This window comes from Pempheris klunzingeri, chromosome 2 (assembly GCF_042242105.1).
Source record: "Pempheris klunzingeri isolate RE-2024b chromosome 2, fPemKlu1.hap1, whole genome shotgun sequence".
Taxonomy (NCBI): Eukaryota; Metazoa; Chordata; class Actinopteri; order Acropomatiformes; family Pempheridae; genus Pempheris; species Pempheris klunzingeri.
Genome location: NC_092013.1, coordinates 427,501 through 447,500, shown reverse-complemented (window position 1 = coordinate 447,500; position 20,000 = coordinate 427,501). Strand labels below are relative to the sequence as shown.

Sequence of the window (20,000 nt, the reverse complement as noted above, 5' to 3'; positions counted from 1 at the left end):
GAGAGAGACAGGCTGAAGGAGAGAGAGACAGGCTGAAGGAGAGAGAGACAGGCTGAAGGAGAGTGAGACAGGCTGAAGGAGAGAGAGACAGACTGAAGGAGTGAGACAGGCTGAAGGAGAGAGAGACAGATGAAGGAGAGAGAGACAGACTGAAGGAGTGAGACAGGCTGAAGGAGAGAGAGACAGACTGAAGGAGAGTGAGACAGATGAAGGAGAGAGAGACAGACTGAAGGAGAGTGAGACAGATGAAGGAGAGAGAGACAGATGAAGGAGAGAGAGACAGATGAAGGAGAGAGAGACAGACTGAAGGAGAGAGAGACAGACTGAAGGAGAGTGAGACAGGCTGAAGGAGAGAGAGACAGACTGAAGGAGTGAGACAGGAGGAGCTGACAGCACAGAGGCTCTCTGAAGTAACCTGGCTGCAGGTGTGTCAGTCAGACCTCCACCACCTTCACTCTCTGGGTTCACCCAGTTCACCCAGTTCACCCAGTTCACCCAGTTCACCCAGTTCACCCAGTCATGATGTCTGGTTATGATCCCAGGTTACAGCAGCGACACGTGGTGAGACCTGTGAGCGAGGCCTCTGGGTAATATGTTTCTCTGTCTTCCAGCCCCACAGGCTCCGAACCCCCCGGCACGCCGGCGGGCAGATTAAATGTTAGTGTTAAATACTTCACTGTCATTATTAGTTTAGAATCGTTCGGCACGGGGGCTGACTGAAGGGGGGGTCAGTAGTTCGTCATTGTTAGCAGGAGCAGGTGAAGGACAGAACCTGGAGCTGATATTTAGTCTATAAGAGAGGACTTATTCACCTCATAAACATAATACTGATAACATCCTCACTTCCATTCAAAGGCCACTCGTATCTAAGTGACATCCTATGAAGCTTGTTTCTGCAGGTGGAACTAATGACAACAGCTATTTTACCTTGAAGAACACAGAAGCTGCTCTGCTGCTGCTTCAGTCTCTGAGTTTGTTTGCATTAATGTCTAACTTTAATGTTTTAAAGAGTTCAGATCCAAACTGACAAAGTGACTGGACTCATGTCCTGTTCTCTAAAATCCCTGTTTTAGTGAATGTAGTCTGGTGTGTGTGCTGTTTGTGGTTAAACCAAAAGGATCTTCCAGGTCTCTCTCTGTAGGGATCCTTTCCATGATGCTGTCACACACTTAGAATAACACTCTGAGCCTGTCAGTGGATCAAACAAGCTCTTTTAGTGGACCTACTGTGATCAGGTGCAGTTGTCCCAAAGGATCACGTTGCAGCCTGTGTGGTGGCCTGTTTGGTGGCCTGTTTGGTGGCCTGTGTGGTGGCCTGTGTGGTGGCCTGTTTGGTGGCCTGTGTGGTGGCCTGTGTGGTGGCCTGTGTGGTGGCCTGTGTGGTGGCCTGTTTGGTGGCCTGTGTGGTGGCCTGTGTGGTGGCCTGTGTGGTGGCCTGTTTGGTGGCCTGTGTGGTGGCCTGTGTGGTGGCCTGTGTGGTGGCCTGTGTGGTGGCCTGTTTGGTGGCCTGTGTGGTGGCCTGTGTGGTGGCCTGTGTGGTGGCCTGTTTGGTGGCCTGTGTGGTGGCCTGTGTGGTGGCCTGTGTGGTGGCCTGTGTGGTGGCCTGTGTGGTGGCCTGTTTGGTGGCCTGTGTGGTGGCCTGTGTGGTGGCCTGTGTGGTGGCCTGTTTGGTGGCCTGTGTGGTGGCCTGTTTACCATTTCACTCCCCCTACAGATCTCCTTGTTCACATCAAGCTGCTGCAGCGGCTCTGACACTGTGTGCATTACCCTCCGCTGTGCATCGTCACTAGAACTGTTTGAGGCCTTTAGTAAACGCTGCACTCATGACAAGCTGCATTTCACAAAGTTGAGTCATCTGAGGGCTGATCTGCTCATGGAAGCTTGTTAGTGATAGAACTATGTGTGGTTTTGAAGTATTGACAGAGATTTCATGCACCATTTGTTTCTAACAGCAGATTTCTGGAATCAGGCTCTGACTCCTGCAGTTATCTTTGTCTAAACCTTTTCTACAGAACGTCCAGAGCGCCTTCACTGATTCAGTCTCAGGTAGGTTCTTAGTACAGTGGGAAGTAGTTGTTGTCTCTGGATGGAGAGAACAGCTGAAAAAGGTCCTTCCAGAGGTTTCAGCTTCCTTGTGAGGTTGTTATACCTATATGCTACCTACATATAATAAACTATATTTCTATATCTACATATCTAATTCTCCTGTAAACTATTCCCCTGTACGTTTGCTTTTAGAAAACAAAGAGAGAGAGAGAGAACTCTACATGTGACAGAGGAACACCAGATGTGAGCTGACGCAGGCGTCCTCCGGTCAGTGCACACTAAGCTGAACATCCTTATTTCAAAGTGAGCAGAGCTGCTACAGCAGCTAGCATCTGTCCTTCCTGGTTCAGGAGGCTGCTCATAAAAATCATTTTGAAGTCAATGTTATGATTTCCTTTGTATGGAGCTGTGTAATAAGCAGGATAATGTACAGCGAGCACTCCCTCCATAACGATTCCTGAAGTATCAGCGAGCTCTTCTAAATATGCTGAGCTGAGCTGCTCCGGAGTGGCCAACAGTGACTGAACACCTCCTCGCCAAAATAAGAGCACAGAGTCTGAAAGCACCTTTTATCATTTTCATTCTGTCTTTCTGATGTTTGGCTGTTTCATATTCTTATATTTATAGGATAGATATATACACATATACCACATATTCTGTTTTTATACTAACTGCTCTATAAACAGACCTCTCCGTCTCTTTATTTCATCTCTATATTTATCTGTCTTTACACAGTCTGTGTGTAACCGAGCTAAAGAGCTTTACACCAGTTCATGTGTGAAACAGCAGAGCCAATAAAGCTCTTCTGTCTTGAGTTTGAAGCGAGGTTCTGTAATTCAAAGGAAATTAATAAAGCAGCATCCCATAATGTCGCTCCCTGGAAGCTGCAGTCGGCCGGAGGTGTTTCGGGATCTTTTGGGATCACTGCGACCACTGCACACGAAGATTAGTTTCAAAGTGGGATGATGGCGTCCTCTCCTCTCTCCCTGTGTCACACATGTACACCTATTTTCCTATAAGAGCTCATTTCTTCTCTGTTCGCCTCAAGGAGAAAATCACTCAGGGAATATTACCACTATTTTTATAACACGCCATCGACGCTGCCTGGTAAAGACACACATGCGGGGCAATATGGAGCCCGCGGCCGGGCGTGGGGTATGTAATCGAAGCGCTAACTGCAAATGAAGAAAGAAGCACATCAGGGACTCAGATTAGACGGAGCTGGCAGAGATGGAAAATGAAACAGAGGCTGTCAATGATGCCGCCGTGCTGCTCTCTCTCTCCGTGTGGTTATCAGCCTCTTTTCTTCCAGGTTGTCTGTCATTTTCAGACACTGCTGCCTTTCTCAGTGTTTCTCTCTCTCTCGCTTTCACACACACACACACACACACACACACACACACACACACACACACACACACATAAACAGAGAGAGTTATCACTGGCCCACAGGGACCCATTACTTCTGTGATTCAAGGCTTTTATATGGTGACTTGGTCTTAAAAATGGGCATTTATTGCTCCCCCTGATAAATTGTGTGTGTGTGTGTGTGTGTTTGGTTCTATTTGAAGAAACTCAACACAGATAGGAGCCTTCATGTGCACCATGTTTGTAGAGTGTGTGTGTGTGTGTGTGTGTATATAGTGTTTGTGTATAGTGTGTGTGTGTGTGTGTGTGTGTGTGTGTGTGTGTGTGTGTGTGTGTATATAGTGTTTGTGTATAGTGTGTGTGTGTGTGTGTGTGTGTGTGTGTGTGTGTGTGTGTGTGTGTGTAAAACCCTCTTAACATCCACCTTTTTGTTTAGTTTAGCGTCACATCATTTTCCATTCAGTTGCTTTGTATTACTTGTTTGTCCATGTTTTACACTTTATTTATTATTTTGTACGGTGACCTTGAGTGTCCTGAAAGGCGCCTATAAATAAAATGTATTACTATTATTACTATTATTATTTATCATGTGTGTGCCTGGTTTTTAGGAACCACATCTGAAGTCAGTCTGATCTTCTCCATAAATGATCCACAGATGTCACCAGACCGTCCAAACAGTCTGTGGAATGAAGACGAGCTATGAAAGACGTGTATTCAGCCACCTTGGAGCGGTGGAAGGAGACTGGGTCACTGTTTACTGATGGGGAGACGGTCCTGATGCAAGCTTTGGGGACAACTGCACCTGATCACAGTAGGTCCACTAAAAGAGCTTGTTTGATCCACTGACAGGCTCAGAGTGTTATTCTAAGTGTGTGACAGCATCATGGAAAGGATCCCTACAGAGAGAGACCTGGAAGATTCTTTTGGTTTAACCACAAACAGCACACACACCAGACTACATTCACTAAAACAGGGATTTAGGAGCTGCTGCCTCCATCAGTCAGAGTGTGTGTGTTACTGTGTGTTATACAGATGTCGTGTTGGATGTGAACTAACCCTTTAAGTTATACAGTAAGACAGAAATACAAGCTGATCACTGCAGCGGTAGACCAGCAACACACATGTTCTGTGAGGTAAAATTAGTTTTTAGATGTAGGGCTTCATATCTAAGAATAGCTGAATCAAACAAAGTGTAAATCAAGCTGGAGAAGATCTGGTTAAATGACCCATTTCTAAAATCCTCATTGTCTCTTGAGAATCTATTTCACTTTCTGATTTTCTGTTCTGGAAACCATCTCCTAAACTTCACACACATCCCACTGATATACCTGACTGCTGGGAATAAATCTCCATCACCTGTGTTTCCATGACGTACCTGCTCTTCCTATATATAGCAATTATCCTCCTCTTCCTCTCCCCCTCGCTCACTCGTCTTCTCATCCTTTTACTTCCCTTCATCCTGTTTCTCTTATCTCCTGCTGCATCTGCTGCTGACAGCTCTATCTGCTCCAGTCGCAGTTACAAAAGGATTTTACCACTCAGGTAATCCATCCATCTCCATCTCACACTCCCTCTGTGGATGTATAACTCTGCTGTAATGGCTTCACTCTGGAAGACTGACAGCTCCTCACAGCACTCAGAGCGCCGCATCAACGGGAGCTGTGAAGGTGCCGTTTGAAATTTAAGACGTTTACGTGCCGTTATTTAGCCAGCAAAAGTTTGCACAGCACTTTTCTCATGAGATGACATTTTATTCACCAAATACATTACTAACATGTGAAGACTTTACATCTAAGGAGCAAACCGAGTCGACCAGACTAGTTTTAAACTGTGTTACCCAATTACCTAAAGCACACATTTGAAAATGAAAGAGAAGGTGAATGCAGCCAAAATGTCCTTGGAATTACAAAAGTGAACCCAGACAGAGTTCCTCGAGATGTGATGGATGTGGATGGTTTGACTGGTGAATGCTTTCAATTTGTGCCTTTGGTGTTTTAAAGGGTAAGTTTGGATCCAACACAACATTTTTCTTTTGATAAAGAACATGAAAACGGATGAAATCGTGTCCACAAACCCGAACACCATACAAGGGTTAAGGTGACCAAACCAGAAGAAATGTGGCGCTCTCTTAATCACATCTATGTTTCTTGTCCTAAAGACAAATATTAATATCACTGTTAAACTCACACTCACCTCTGATGACTTCAAATAAGAATTCAGACTTGATCAACATAAAGATAATTGCCCCCCTTGTCGCCGTCTCTCGCCCTAATCCTTTTTCAACATGCACAAACAAGCATCAGACACTCACGAGAGACCGTGTTTGCATTTCTATTTTATTATTCTTGTTAATGTTATAATTGAGGTTACTTTGCTGAAGGCTTTAGCTTCCTTAATGAAGCCGTTCAGTCTTCTGCCTGTCATGAATGGAGCCACTTGGCGTGCAGACTTATGGAAGGATGACGCTCACAGAGTGTGTTGGCCCACTGCACACTGCACACTGCCACAGTACCACACTGCCACAGTACCACACTGTCAGAGTACCACACTGCACACTGCCAGAGTACCACACTGTCAAAGTACCACACTGCCACAGTACCACACTGTCAGAGTACCACACTGCACACTGCCACAGTACCACACTGTCAAAGTACCACACTGCCACAGTACCACACTGTCAGAGTACCACACTGCACACTGCCACAGAACCACACTGTCAGAGTACCACACTGTCACAGTACCACACTGCCACAGTACCACACTGTCAGAGTACCACACTGCACACTGCCACAGTACCACACTGTCAAAGTACCACACTGCCACAGTACCACACTGTCAGAGTACCACACTGCACACTGCCAGAGTACCACACTGTCAGAGTACCACACTGTCACAGTACCACACTGCACACTGCACACTGCCACAGTACCACACTGTCAGAGTACCACACTGTCAAAGTACCACACTGCCACAGTACCACACTGTCAGAGTACCACACTGTCAGAGTACTACACTGCACACTGTCAGAGTACCACACTGCACACTGCTAGAGTACCACACTGTCAGAGTACCACACTGTCAGAGTACCACACTGCACACTGTCAGAGTACCACACTGTCAGAGTACCACACTGCCAGAGTACCACACTGCAGGAGTAGTGGGAGTACTCAACACTCATTACTCACTAAACCGTGACCTCCAGCTGTGATCATCATGGAACAACCAGTCAACTTCTCCAGTAACATCAACACTCGGTCCTTTTCCAGCTTATTGATGGAGCTTCATTTCACATGTTTACGTACTGCTATGTACATGTATGTGTGTATTTCTGTCTGTGTATTTGTAATCATATAATAAATATATATATATATATATATATATGACTATGGGTGCTATGGGCTTAATGTGTTTCTTGTTCTCTTTGAGCTTTCATTTTTATTTTCATTTTATTTTCTTTCAAAACACATTTGACTAAAACAAAACAACAGATCTTTATTTCAGCCTGAACAAACTGTTTGGGCCAGTTTGGAGTTTTCTCAGAGACGATAAACACTAGCAGCTCTCTCTCAGTTAACAGAGGAGAAACCGTAGGTATTTACACAGCGGCTGTCTGTCACCCTGTTAGCGTGTTATTATCGCTTCACGCCGTTTGTCATTTCTGCAGCCCTACCTCGCCGCTGCCTGCCCGCCCACAAATCACAAACGCAATCAAGTCGGCCTCAACAAGGGCCCTCGAATCACCAGCAGTGACCAAAAACGAGGACGGGATATTTAACCTCTGTACCTATCAGCAGCCACTTCACACACACACACACACACACACACACAACCACACACAACCACACACACAACCACACACAACCACACACAACCACACACACACATGACTAATGCAATACGGCTGTGACACACTATAATTCAGAAGTCTATTACTGATGGCAGCTTTGAATAAGACATGGTAGGGTGTGTGTGTGTGTGTCACAACTGAATGCTGAGGCACTCTGATTAGTACTGATTTGTTTTCAACCTCTCCAAGGAAAAATAAGAGGCAGCACTGACTAGCAGACACACACACACAGTCAGATGAAAACACACACAGATACGAGAAAAATGTCAAAATACAACTTGAGACGTTCACCACAGTTCAAACATTACTTTACTGTCAAGCTGTCAAATCTAAAAAAATAACATCGATGGAAACTGAGAGGCAAATTTAGGACAAAGACGCCTCAGGAGGAATGAATGTCTGCAAGAACGAAGGTGCGGAGAGAGAGAGAGAGAGAGAGAGAGAGAGGGAAGGCAAACAAATGAAAGAATAAAAGTCATGAAAGAAAAGAGCGAAGACAGGCAGCGCTGTAAGGCTTTCTGCAACACGGTTTGGGTCCTGGATTGTCAGTCAGTGCAAACATCAACTCTGCAAATGACAAACACACACTCACACACTCACACACTCGTGCACACCTCTGGCATTGTTAGCTGAGCTCTGGCTAGCTTTCTTTAAAATAACCTAAAACCTCAAGGAGGAGGAAAAAAGCTGTATACTTCATTTGGCTGTCAAGCTTTCACAAATCTGTAAAACGCTGAAGGAAAAGGGGGATTTAAGCAGAAAGAAGAGTAAAACTAAGGACAAAACAAAAAAGACTCAATAAAGACTGCCTGGTCTCAAATGCATTACTTAAAAACAGAATGGAGGTAGCAGCTGGGACGGAGAAGAAAGGATGATACATGATGATGTATGAGAACACTGACAAGGCTGAGAGTGATTTAGGGTGACAGCTGTAGGGTGGCAGAGACTCATCAAACCTCCACTTGGTTAATATTAGTGCCCCCCAAGACTGGCTGGCTGCTACTGAAGGAGAGCTTTGGCATAATTAAATGGGACTATAGTTGTACATACTCCTAAAAGACTGGTAGGTAGTAAAAGTGTTGGAACTGGTCCAGTAGATCACCTCAGCCAGAACTGGTCCAGTAGATCACCTCAGCCAGAACTGGTCCAGTAGATCACCTCAGCCAGCAGACACCAAACGGGCTGCAATGGCTGCAACGTGATCCTTTGGGACAACTGCACCTGATCACAGTAGGTCCACTAAAAGAGCTTGTTTGATCCACTGACAGGCTCAGAGTGTTATTCTAAGTGTGTGACAGCATCATGGAAAGGATCCCTACAGAGAGAGACCTGGAAGATCCTTTTGGTTTAACCACAAACAGCACACACACCAGACTACATTCACTAAAACAGGGATTTTAGAGAACAGGAGCAGACAGATTGCAGAGAGCCAGGAAGAAGGTCCAAACTCAGGGTCTTCATCACTCAAATCTGACAGAATCACTTTGCCTCACAGAAGTTCAGACTGCTAACTGCACCGGTCTGTGACCCACTGACTGTGGTCAGTGTTACTGTCTGTTCTTAGCAGCACTCTGAGTGTTTTTACAGCCACATATCAGTTTTGCATCCATTCAGTTCAATCCAACCATTATTATTCTGGAGTTACACAGAACGTGACCTTGTTACTCTTCGACTGTGAGTCTTGTTACAACTGTAAGAACTATTTGGAAGAGTTGGACATCATGTAAAGGGCTCAGTGTTTCTCCCCCTGGTCCTCTCTGTCCACATCATATAACATATCAAGGACTGGTAGGTAGTAAAAGTGTTGGATCACCTCAGCCAGCAGCCACCAAACGGGAAATGGGTCGTAAATTTTGCACAGTCTTTAGGAGCCTTAGGATAAACAGCATCTTACTGCCAATGAAATGTTGAACCAATGACAAACATTTGGATGTTTGAGTGTTTAAATGTGGACTCTAGTCTTAAACATGGACACATTTCTACAGATATGTTACCTCCTATCACAGTCTAATATAATTTACAGTATATAAACTGTGTCAGCGAGGACCTTTTTTATCTCTATCTGTGTTTTCTTCTCATGTAATTGCTCTACATATTATCCTGAACACTCTTTTTATATTCTGCTCTCATCTGTTTCCTTGTCTCCGCTGCGACAGCTCAGTTTTCCTTCAGGGATCATTAAATCTTCATCTACTCCGTCTAATTCTCAGAGAGGCACACAGAGACCGTCTGTCGCTGCTCGAACCTCTAAAGAGGCCGTTCTGCTGCTTTTACTGGTTCTCAACACATAGAACAATAACACATTCACCTAGACTATATCAACCAAAGAAATACATGAAGCAGAACCAGAGGGACGCCAACAGGAGGAGGTGCACACACACAGGAAGTAAAGACCGGACACACACTCAGCGTCTGAAGTGATGGGAGCTTTTGTAAAAGAGGACCGGAGCCTTTTGATCACTGGTCCTCTGTGACAGAGTGCTGGTTGTGTCCATCCCACCTGAGCCCCTCCGTCTCCTCATCTCTTTGTTTTTGTCTCTAAGTGTTCACAGTCACAGCACAACACTGAAACAATACAGTTTTCAGGAGGCCTGCTGAAGGTCCTCTACCACTGAGACTACATCCACACCGACGCATCTTCAATTCTAAATGTTGTCTGTTTTCTTCTGGAAACAGGTCATGTGATAGAGACACGGCCAATCAGGAAAGGTGACTGATAAGACCCAACCAGACGTCTCTATTTCCACCTGCCAAGACTAAAGCTGTGTGTTTAGATGTCGGCATGCTAGGGGCTGACTCTGGTCAGCTGTCTACGGTTCAACGGTTACTCCGGTCACCTTGATGCTCCCACTGGATCCCTGCTGCATCATTACAGTCACACCAGCTCCTGGGGAGCCGTCCCATTGATCTATATTATACTAAATTACACTACAGCAAACTTTTAAGACGTGTTTTCCACATGTCCGGCCTGGACGATGCCTTTCGACGGACGGGCTCGTAACAAAGAGCCTTCAAACTCTTTGTGTGTGTCTGTGTGAGTTTTCCTTCTTTCGGCTTCTTTCACAGTTTCACAGAGTCTCCCTCCTCCACCTTCCTGGATACTTGTCTGTCTGCCTTTGTCAGTCTCTTTTGTGACTTTTTCCATTTACATGGCTCTGTGAAGTCTGTCTTTGTGTTCTGCTGTGAGTAAAGACGAGCTCTCAGTCTTCCTGAGCCTCCTGCCGAGCGCCATCAGCCGTTCTCTCTCTTAATCAAAGGAAAACCTCAAAATTCCTCTAATTGTGTGAAAATCTTTTACCTCTTACTTTTGTCGCTGTCGGTCAACCCCATCTTCTCCTCATTCTTTCTGTGAGAGTGAGACATTCCCCTCCAGTCTCTCATTTTATTTGATGGTGTATTAAAGCGCATACGCAGACACACAAGTACAAACACTTGCACAACATGTATGTGACAAATAGAGCCACGCACACACACACACACACACACACACACACACACTCACACACACACACACACACACACACACACACACACACACACACACACACACACACACACACTCAAATCAAACACACACTTTTCTTTGATTAGGCTTTCATATGCTGATGATGCTTAAGTATACAGATGGTGATTTTTGTCTGCTTTTTCGTGTATTATTACATTTTCTCCATCATCCTCAAACTCTCTCTCTCCTTCTCTGTCTCTCTCCATCTCCACCTCCTCGCTCTAACCCACCCCTCTCTCTCTCTCTGATCATTTTTCACGTCTCAGATTGTGGTCTTGTTGATGGGTGCTGAAAACATCGACCGGCTTTGATGTCTGATGTTTGCTGCTTGTGTGAGTTTGTCTTGCTCAGCCTGGGGTTTGAAGGTAATAAGAGGTACGAGATGTGAGCGTGTGTGTACGACCAGGCAGGGAGCGTAGAAGAAGATGAAAAATCTCTCTTTTCTTTTGGAAACTTGCAGGTTTGTGAAAATTTGATAGTAAAGTAAATTTACTGCGGTGGCTTTTTTTTCTAACTCATGTTTATTGTTATTTTGAGAAATGCTGGCCAGATCTGAGCTCAGAATACAAGACCAGGGGTGCATGAGTGTGTGTCAGGCAAGCTTAGCATCTGAATATCACCATATAAAAAGCCAATAAACAGAAAAATGTATTCACTTATGGTGGAAAGCAATAACTTCTTAACATATTCCATTTTTACCATTTCCATTCTCAGCTCTCTGTATAATCTCACACACACAACCTTCAGCCCACATTACAGGAAACATATGAAGTCACATCATGATGATGACACGCTGCCACCAGCACTGTGTGTGTGTGTGTGTGTGTGTGTGTGTGTGTGTGTGTGTGTGTGTGTGTGTGTGTGTGTGTGTGTGTGTGTGCATCTTATTCCATTTCCTACATATTCGTTGGGGTCCATTGGCATGTTTGTGTTTTTATAGTTTGGAGCCTCTGTTGCCACAAATGACATTAAATTTGATTTATGTTTGAGTGGTGAAGGACGCTGCACCACTCTAATGAGAGCAAAAACATTCAAAGGTGAACAGACTTAGACTTAGAGCCGGCTGGAGAACAAAGGAAGAGGGGAACGTGCAGCAGCAGCAGTCTACAGCCTCACACACTTTTCCTGGGAGATCAACTCCTCTCAACTGCAAGGACGGGTGTTCGGAGGGGGAGCCATTCCCCCGCTAAAGTCAGAGACTCTCACCGTGATACTTTAAGACAAAGAAGTACTGCTGTGAAACAGGTTTCAGCATTCGGTTTATGAACCCTGAAGAATGAATATGTCCGTGTGACCGACAGGAAAACACCTCAGCTATGAACTGTGTAGATTATCTCATCTTATCTTTCTGTGAGACGATGAGAGAGGGAGTTAACAAAGAGCTCGTTCCAATCCAATCACGTCTAACCGTGAGATCTATACTGCAGCGGGACTATGGACTTTATGACAACGACGTCTAAATGGAGGTGAAGAGAGAGAGATGGAGGGAGCGATGGTGCCAATCCAATCTTGTCAGATCTACAAGCTGTCGAGTGTGACAAGCGTATCGGCCACGTCAATATTATGGAGGTGAGGCGAGGGAGAGGATCGTATGATAACTGTGTCGATGATGGAAGCAAAGCCACTAAAGTCAGTTAGACTTATTTGCCTGCAAACATGCGGACATGCTGAACTCCGGCGTCTCGTTAGAGGAGCAAACATGCAGCTTGAAGTGAAGCACAGATGATATTTTATCCTCTCACATGAAACTTTTTTAGGTTTTTATAGCAGACTATTACAGAAAAGCTTGTTTTCCTGGTAAATCTCTCTTAAAGGGACATTCACAGTAGATTGTGAACACTGCAGTGTTTTCTCCACGTGGTCAGTGAATGTCACATTTGTGGTGACCCAAACCTCTGAGCTGCAGATTAGATGAGCTGTTGTGTCTCTGACAGAGGGCATATAAACGTACACTGGCAGCCAGCAGGGGGTATTACAGGCTGTTATCACCGTCACATATATCTATATATATCTATATAGAGTGATGGAATCAGATCACGACATGTTCAGGCTAAGAATAAACTCATGTATTTGACTTTTAAGAGACAGAACGTGACTCAGTGGAACAATATTCGGTCCAACAGAGGAAATCACTGTGGGACAACAAACACTTACCAGTTCTTTCTAAAATAGTGAGCTACAACTGGACTGTGTACAAAACATTATCACTTTTTCACATAAAATCTGAATAAGAAGCCCCATTAGTCAGTGTAACAGACACAACAGGGCTCTGACACTGTGATCCAGCCTCCCGAGGTCTGAGTACATCAGCAGACTTAACGTCAGGGAAAAGAGACTGAAGGCGCGAGACAGACAAAGAGACTGACAGACCATTTGTTCTTGTCCTGCCTTATCAGATCTACAGCTGTCAGGGCAGCGTGCTGTTCATAAGCTGTCTATGATGAGAAGGGCTTATAGGCCATGATGGCTATCGCCCCTGACAACCACCGCCCACAACGACGGATGAGACAGATAAGTGACACGAGACATATATAGTGGGTGAGAGGCGGCGCTGCCCGCTCAGTCGTGGCAGATCCTCCATAAAGGATCTGGTCTGGAGAGGGGGGGGGGGGGCTGACAGATCCACCATATCTAGCACGTCAGACACAATGAGAGGGAGAGAGGTGATAATGATGCATGAGAGCAATAACTGACATGACTGAGAGCGAAGAGGGGGGGTCACAGGATCACTGGGTGCAATATGCAAATGATACGCTGCAAAAGACAAAAGTCTACTTTCCTGTTTAGATCTTAAAGGGATAGTGTGTCTGTCTGAGCTCCTTCTCCACAGTCAGAGCTCAGACAGACACCCTGCAGACTGTCCCTTTAATGTCTGAAGGAGTGAAGGAGTGGTTCTACCAGTCAGCAGAGGAAAACATGAACCTGATAAGGTCTGGATCTCTTCCTCCTCCACCTCCTCCACCTCCTACACCTCCTACACCTCCTCCACCTCCTCCACCTCCTACACCTTCTACACCTCCTCCACCTCCTCCACCTCCTCCACCTCCTACACCTTCTACACCTCCTACACCTCCTCCACCTCCTCCACCTCCTACACCTTCTACACCTCCTACACATTCTACACCTCCTACACCTCCTACACCTCCTTTACCTTCTACACCTCCTACACCTCCTCCACCTCCTCCACCTCCTACACCTTCTACACCTTCTACACCTTCAAAATAAATTGAATTGAAAATTGAACATTCTACACCTCCTCCATCTTCTACGCCTCCTACGCCTCCTACACCTCCTACACCTTCTACACCTCTTACACCTTCTACACCTTCTACACCACCTCCACCTTCTACACCTCCTACGCCTCCTACACCTCCTACACCTTCTACACCTCCTACACCTTCTACACCTCCTACACCTCCTACACCTTCTACACCTCCTACACATTCTACACCTCCTACACCTCCTACACCTCCTTTACCTTCTACACCTCCTACACCTCCTCCACCTCCTCCACCTCCTACACCTCCTACACCTTCTACACCTTCTACACCTTCAAAATAAATTGAATTGAAAATTGAACATTCTACACCTCCTCCATCTTCTACGCCTCCTACGCCTCCTACACCTCCTACACCTTCTACACCTCTTACACCTTCTACACCTTCTACACCACCTCCACCTTCTACACCTCCTACGCCTTCTACGCCTCCTACACCTTCTATGCCTCCTACACCTTCTACACCTCCTACACCTTCTACACCTCCTACAGGTGTAGAAGGTTTATACTGGTTTACCCTGGTCTAACCTGGTGTAACCTCTTTTACCCTGGTTTACACTGGTTTACACTGGTTTACCCTGGTTTACCCTGGTTTACACTGGTTTACACTGGTTTACACTGGTTTACTCTGGTTTACCCTGGTTTACTCTGGTTTAGCCTGGTGTAACCTCTTTTACCCTGGTGCTGTAACCGTGTGTGGAGCCTGCAGCAGACGTGACGTGGGCAGTAATGAAATCTGAACGACGGTTGTGAAGTGGTCAGCTGGAGAGACGTGACAGAATCAGGTGTGAACACAGAATCTCTCAGCTGCTCAAAATACATCTTAAAACCACGTTTTTAAACATGGTGGCAGTTTGATCACAGCTGGACCGTTTCCTGTGAACATCACTGCCTAACGTCGGCAGAGCTACGGTCCAGCCAAGGTTAGGTATCAACAGCATGGTCAAAACACTGTGGCAGACTTATCCAGAGAAATGAGGAGGGAGGCTCTGACTGGCTTTTCAATCATTTGCTTGTGAATTCAATAAACAGTGATGTCAGTCAAATAAGTGAAATGAGAAAGTGTGAAAGAGAGAGAGCATGTGAGAGAATGAGACGGATAGACGGGCTGTCTGATTGCCATTTGGCGTTTGACAGGCGGAGAGATAGAGACCCAGCTGAGGTCACGCCACGATCTGTTATATCAGTCTGCCAACTCAGATGGACGGAAGAGGACATGAAGTACTAAAGAGAAGGAGAAGTTAACACTTCAACCTTTTGTCCTAATGCAAAAAGAGAGTTTAAAACTTTTTATCATACCACTTTAGGAATGATGATGTTAACTCCTTCACCCCTGGGTACTAGAAGTGTTGGAACTGGTCCAGTAGATCACCTCAGCCAGAACTGGTCCAGTAGATCACCTCAGCCAGCAGACACCAAACGGGCTGCAATGGCTGCAACGTGATCCTTTGGGACAACTGCACCTGATCACAGTAGGTCCACTAAAAGAGCTTGTTTGATCCACTGACAGGCTCAGAGTGTTATTCTAAGTGTGTGACAGCATCATGGAAAGGATCCCTACAGAGAGAGACCTGGAAGATCCTTTTGGTTTAACCACAAACAGCACACACACCAGACTACATTCACTAAAACAGGGTTTTAGAGAACAGGACATGAGAAACCCTAGAAGTCTAGTTGCTGTAGCCTTGATGAAGAACAGAACTGCTCCAGCTTGGTTGTAGAACACAGAGAGGACAGAAGAGAAACACAGACAGGTGAATGTATGCTCTTACCTGTAGGCAGGGCAGGGTCCATGGTCGGCTTCTCCCAGGAGTTGACCTGTTCCCAGGTAAATCCATTGGTTCCTAGAGAAACGCTGTACCCACAGCTGCTATAGGACTCCTCAAATGTGCAGCCACCTGGACAGAGACAAACACACACCCATGTTCACTGATCCAGGACATTTCAATAAGGTGAACGTGACACATCCATCCATCAGCCGCCCTCCTCTATCCAGACAGGAGGGAAAGTTTAAGAGGAATCATGGAAAGAAAGCTCTTTGTAACTGTAACTATAACCGGTAACGAGCTTTTCTGCTCTCTCGCTCCATGTTTTTGCAGGATCGCCCTGAATGCCTCATGTCAGTGCGCCTCACATGTTACAACCTGTACAAAGCGTTCAGTCTGGTCGGAGCAACTGGTGCACACGTGTGGCCGAACAAGACGGGCTGACAGGATCAAATGTGTCACTAAAGAGATGGCCAACAACTAAGCTGTGTGCTGTTGGCACATCAGGTCCAGCATGCAGGTCTTGTCTCCTGTGGTTCTTCTGCGTGGGTGTGAATTCCACATGGCAAAGGTGGACTAAATAAATGACCCAATGTTCTAACAAATCTAATAAAATAATGATAAATATAATGAAGCTCTTTACAGACACATTTGTGATTCTATTCTGTAACCCTTCACATGTTTTAAATCAATTCTTTCATCACTTCAATAAGGTTTAAACGTCGAAGGAGTTAAAATGATCACAGTGATGAAGTTATCGGCATGAAGTGAAAGAGTAAGTGAAAGACTGTCAGAGTCCATCAGAGCAGAGGAGAGAGAAGAGGGGGAGAGAGTGAGAGAAAGAACAGCAGAACAGGAAGAGAGACAGAGAGGCTTCATATGGGGGGGGGCAGATGAAGAGGAAGCTCTATGTGTCAACATGATTAAGTCACAGAGTCTCATCGTTATTTCATGGCCCGGCTCAGACACATTTTCCACCACATTAGCCTTCTCTGCTGGCCTCCAGCTCTGCACGCACACATCACCACGCTTCCCTAATTAGACGTATGCTTTGACACACAACCATCTCAATTTGTTTTGAAGCCTTCCAAATGGGGGAGCATCGCTGCTTTATTCATGAAATCACTTAATGCTTACTTTTTTTCACTTCTCTATTTGCCTCTTTGTTGCCGTCATCTCCTGAGAGCACATCTGTCAGTTTGGACCTCGTCTCGTCTTCCCAGCGTCAGCTCTAACATGCTTGTAGATTATAATGAAACCAAAGCCTGAGGACTCAGTGGGAGCCCCCCCGCCCCCCCCACACACACACAAACACACAAACACACACTTCAGGTGCTGCTTAATACCAGAGGGAATGAAGGACATTACAAGCTGTATTTGGACAAAAATGCAGGAGAATGAAATATCTGAGAAGAGAAGAGGAGAGGAGAGGAGAGGAGAGGAGAGGAGATGAGATGAGATGAGATGAGATGAGATGAGATGAGATGAGATGAGATGAGATGAGATGAGATGAGATGAGATGAGATGAGATGAGATGAGATGAGATGAGATGAGATGAGATGAGATGAGATGAGATGAGATGAGATGAGATGAGATGAGATGAGATGAGATGAGATGAGATGAGATGAGATGAGATGTTCCTTTATCAGTCCCATGGTGGGGCAGCAAACTGAGTTCAGGCTTTTCATGGTGGCGTTCATGTTCATGGGGACAGATGAACGGTGACATCATGGCTGTTGTTGGTTAAGTACTGAGCGTCTGAGTCTGCTGCTTTAATTACACGTCTTTAACAATGTGGTCGTCGTTTGGACAGAGAAATCTTCTAGTGTGTGGACGGGCAGGGAGAGAAATGTGTCTGCTTACAGGTGGATGTGTGTTAACCCAGACTGTCGCTGTTAAACCTGACAACGTGTATTTTATCTATTTTATCTCTAAAACTTTGTCAAACGTTTGAAGCTTCGGATGTCGTGACAGATGTGGCAGTCTGTGGAGCCTCGGGATTAAGACCTGAGTTTAGAATTAAAGGTGCAGTGTGCAGAATGTATGGGGTAGTTCTGATTATGCCTCTTGGAGCAAGACTTACATCAACGAGGAAATAGAATTAAAGAAAGACAAGAGTCCTCAGTCCTTTCTGTATTCTGTTTGAAAAACAACCTCCAGCAGTGGGTGAAACTGGGAAAAACACAATTTTTCTTACAGATATGAAAATAGCTGTTATAAATTAATCAATACTGAGATAATTAGCCTTTATCGCCCCCTCGTTGTTCAGTGATCTCATTAGAAATGAAAAGAAATCAAAGTGATCTCATTAGAATAGAGTTACAAACAGGCGAGGGGGGCTGTGGGGGATCTAGCATCAATATTCAATATCAGATCTGCAATTTTAAGACCACGATCAGGGAAGAGAGGGAGGAGTGGCTCAGAGCGTCGGAGAGGCTGAGTGTGTGTGTGTGTGTGTGTGTGTGTGTGTGTGTGAGAGTGTGTGTCTGTGTGTGTGTGTGTGTGTGTGTGTGTGTGTGTGTGTGTGTGTGTGTGTGTGTGTGTGTGTGTGTGTGTGTGTCGATGCCCTCGATCTAGTTTTGAAAATCAGTGTGACGCCTCCCTTCTCTGCGTCTCATTGACACAAACACACAAACATAATTACACACTCATGTTCTGTGTCAGGAAATTTGCATAATGAAAACATAACTCTGCTACTCTGGTGTGTGTGTGTGTGTTTGTGTGTTTGTGTGTGTGTGTGTGTGTGTGTGTGTGTGTGTGTGTGTGTGTGTGTTTGTGTGTGTGTGTGTGTGTGTGTGTGTGTGTTTGTGTGTGTGTGTGTGTGTGTGTGTGTGTGTGTGTGGTGCAGACTGACACATGTATGTGCTAATGTTGGTATGTGCATGTGTATATGAGCTGTGGGGGTTTGTGCATCAGTGTATGTGACTGTGTAATGTGTGTGAGCGTGTGTGTGAGTGTGTGACTGTCTGTGTGTGTGCTGGTGTGTGTGTGTGTGTGTGTGTGTGTGTGTGTGTGTGTGTGTGTGTGTGTGTGTGTGTGTGTGTAAAGGCATCTTATCAATGTTTCATCATATTGGTTACAGAAATGTTAATTAGCAGAGATGAAGGGATTCTGCTTGTTCTGGTGTCACACTAACATGCACACATGCACACATGCACACATGCACACACACACACACACACACACACACACACACTACAGTAACCATAACTCTGAACTTAACCTCGTCTTCCAGGGAGTGTTGTGGTCATGTGACACAGTGGGACAGGTTCAGGTGATACGATACAGAATCACTGAAGTACTGTGTCATGTTTGAGCAGCGCAGCAGCAAGTAACACATCCATGTCCAGGGTTTTGTCCCACGCATGAGCAGTTCTGAGTGAGGAGCAGTGATCCAAGCTGAAGAGAGCTCAGAACCAGTTTGGAGGTCCTTCAGACATCGTCTCTGTCCTGGTCCTTCTGGGCTGGGTGGAACCTTTCACCCTGTTGTCAGTGCTCTCTCATATTTAAAGAAGCAGACAGGCTTCAGCAGAGAGGAATCAGACTGTTGATGGTCCAAAGCCAATGAAATATTCCATCAAACCTGTGATGCTGCCAACAGAGCAGCTCTCCAGGCTCTCTGTCAGCGTGCTGCTTCTAACTTGTTTTCACTTGAGTCATTGCAGGTCTGCTTTTAACAGGTTCGTTCAGCCCAAACAGCTGCAGCTACTGTGGACAACTCAGCAGGCGGACAGGACAGAGAGAGAGAACAGGGACGTCTAGTCCTCACTGTTGGCGCTGTGTCGTTTGTTTTGCTGTCAGAAAAACATTCTCACCAGAGCTAATAAGCACAGCGGTGATTACCTCTCAGAGAACAGGCTGTTAATGGTGCTGCATGTGTGTGTGTCCTTTGTACTAACACTACTAAAAGCTTTAGGATCACTTGCCCCCCCCCCCTTGCTACACTGATATTGTATTGTTGTCACATTTTACGGAACACTCGATATTTTTAATGAGAGTCACTGGAATGATGGTATTTGCTCGTTTTAAATGTATTATGAGCAAATAAATCCGATCCCAGTCACATAAAGAAGTGCTTGTGTTCCAGTCTACTGCTGCCATGAGGTGACACTGACACTGCTGCTGCTGCTGCCGTCCGCGGAAAGAGCTTATCGGCTATTCATGCATTCAGGACTGATTCTTCAGCCTGAGC

General features: G+C 45.5%; 1 protein-coding gene across 1 annotated transcript in view; it reads right to left on the bottom strand.

The window, feature by feature from the left end:
• ptprt (protein tyrosine phosphatase receptor type T) overlaps positions 1–20,000 on the bottom strand; it is a 288,666-nt gene that overhangs the window by 230,039 nt on the left and 38,627 nt on the right. The window contains exon 2 of the mRNA XM_070844851.1: positions 15,815–15,940. Within this exon, the coding sequence (XP_070700952.1) occupies positions 15,815–15,940 (126 nt within the window). The remainder of the gene's footprint in view (positions 1–15,814; positions 15,941–20,000) is intronic.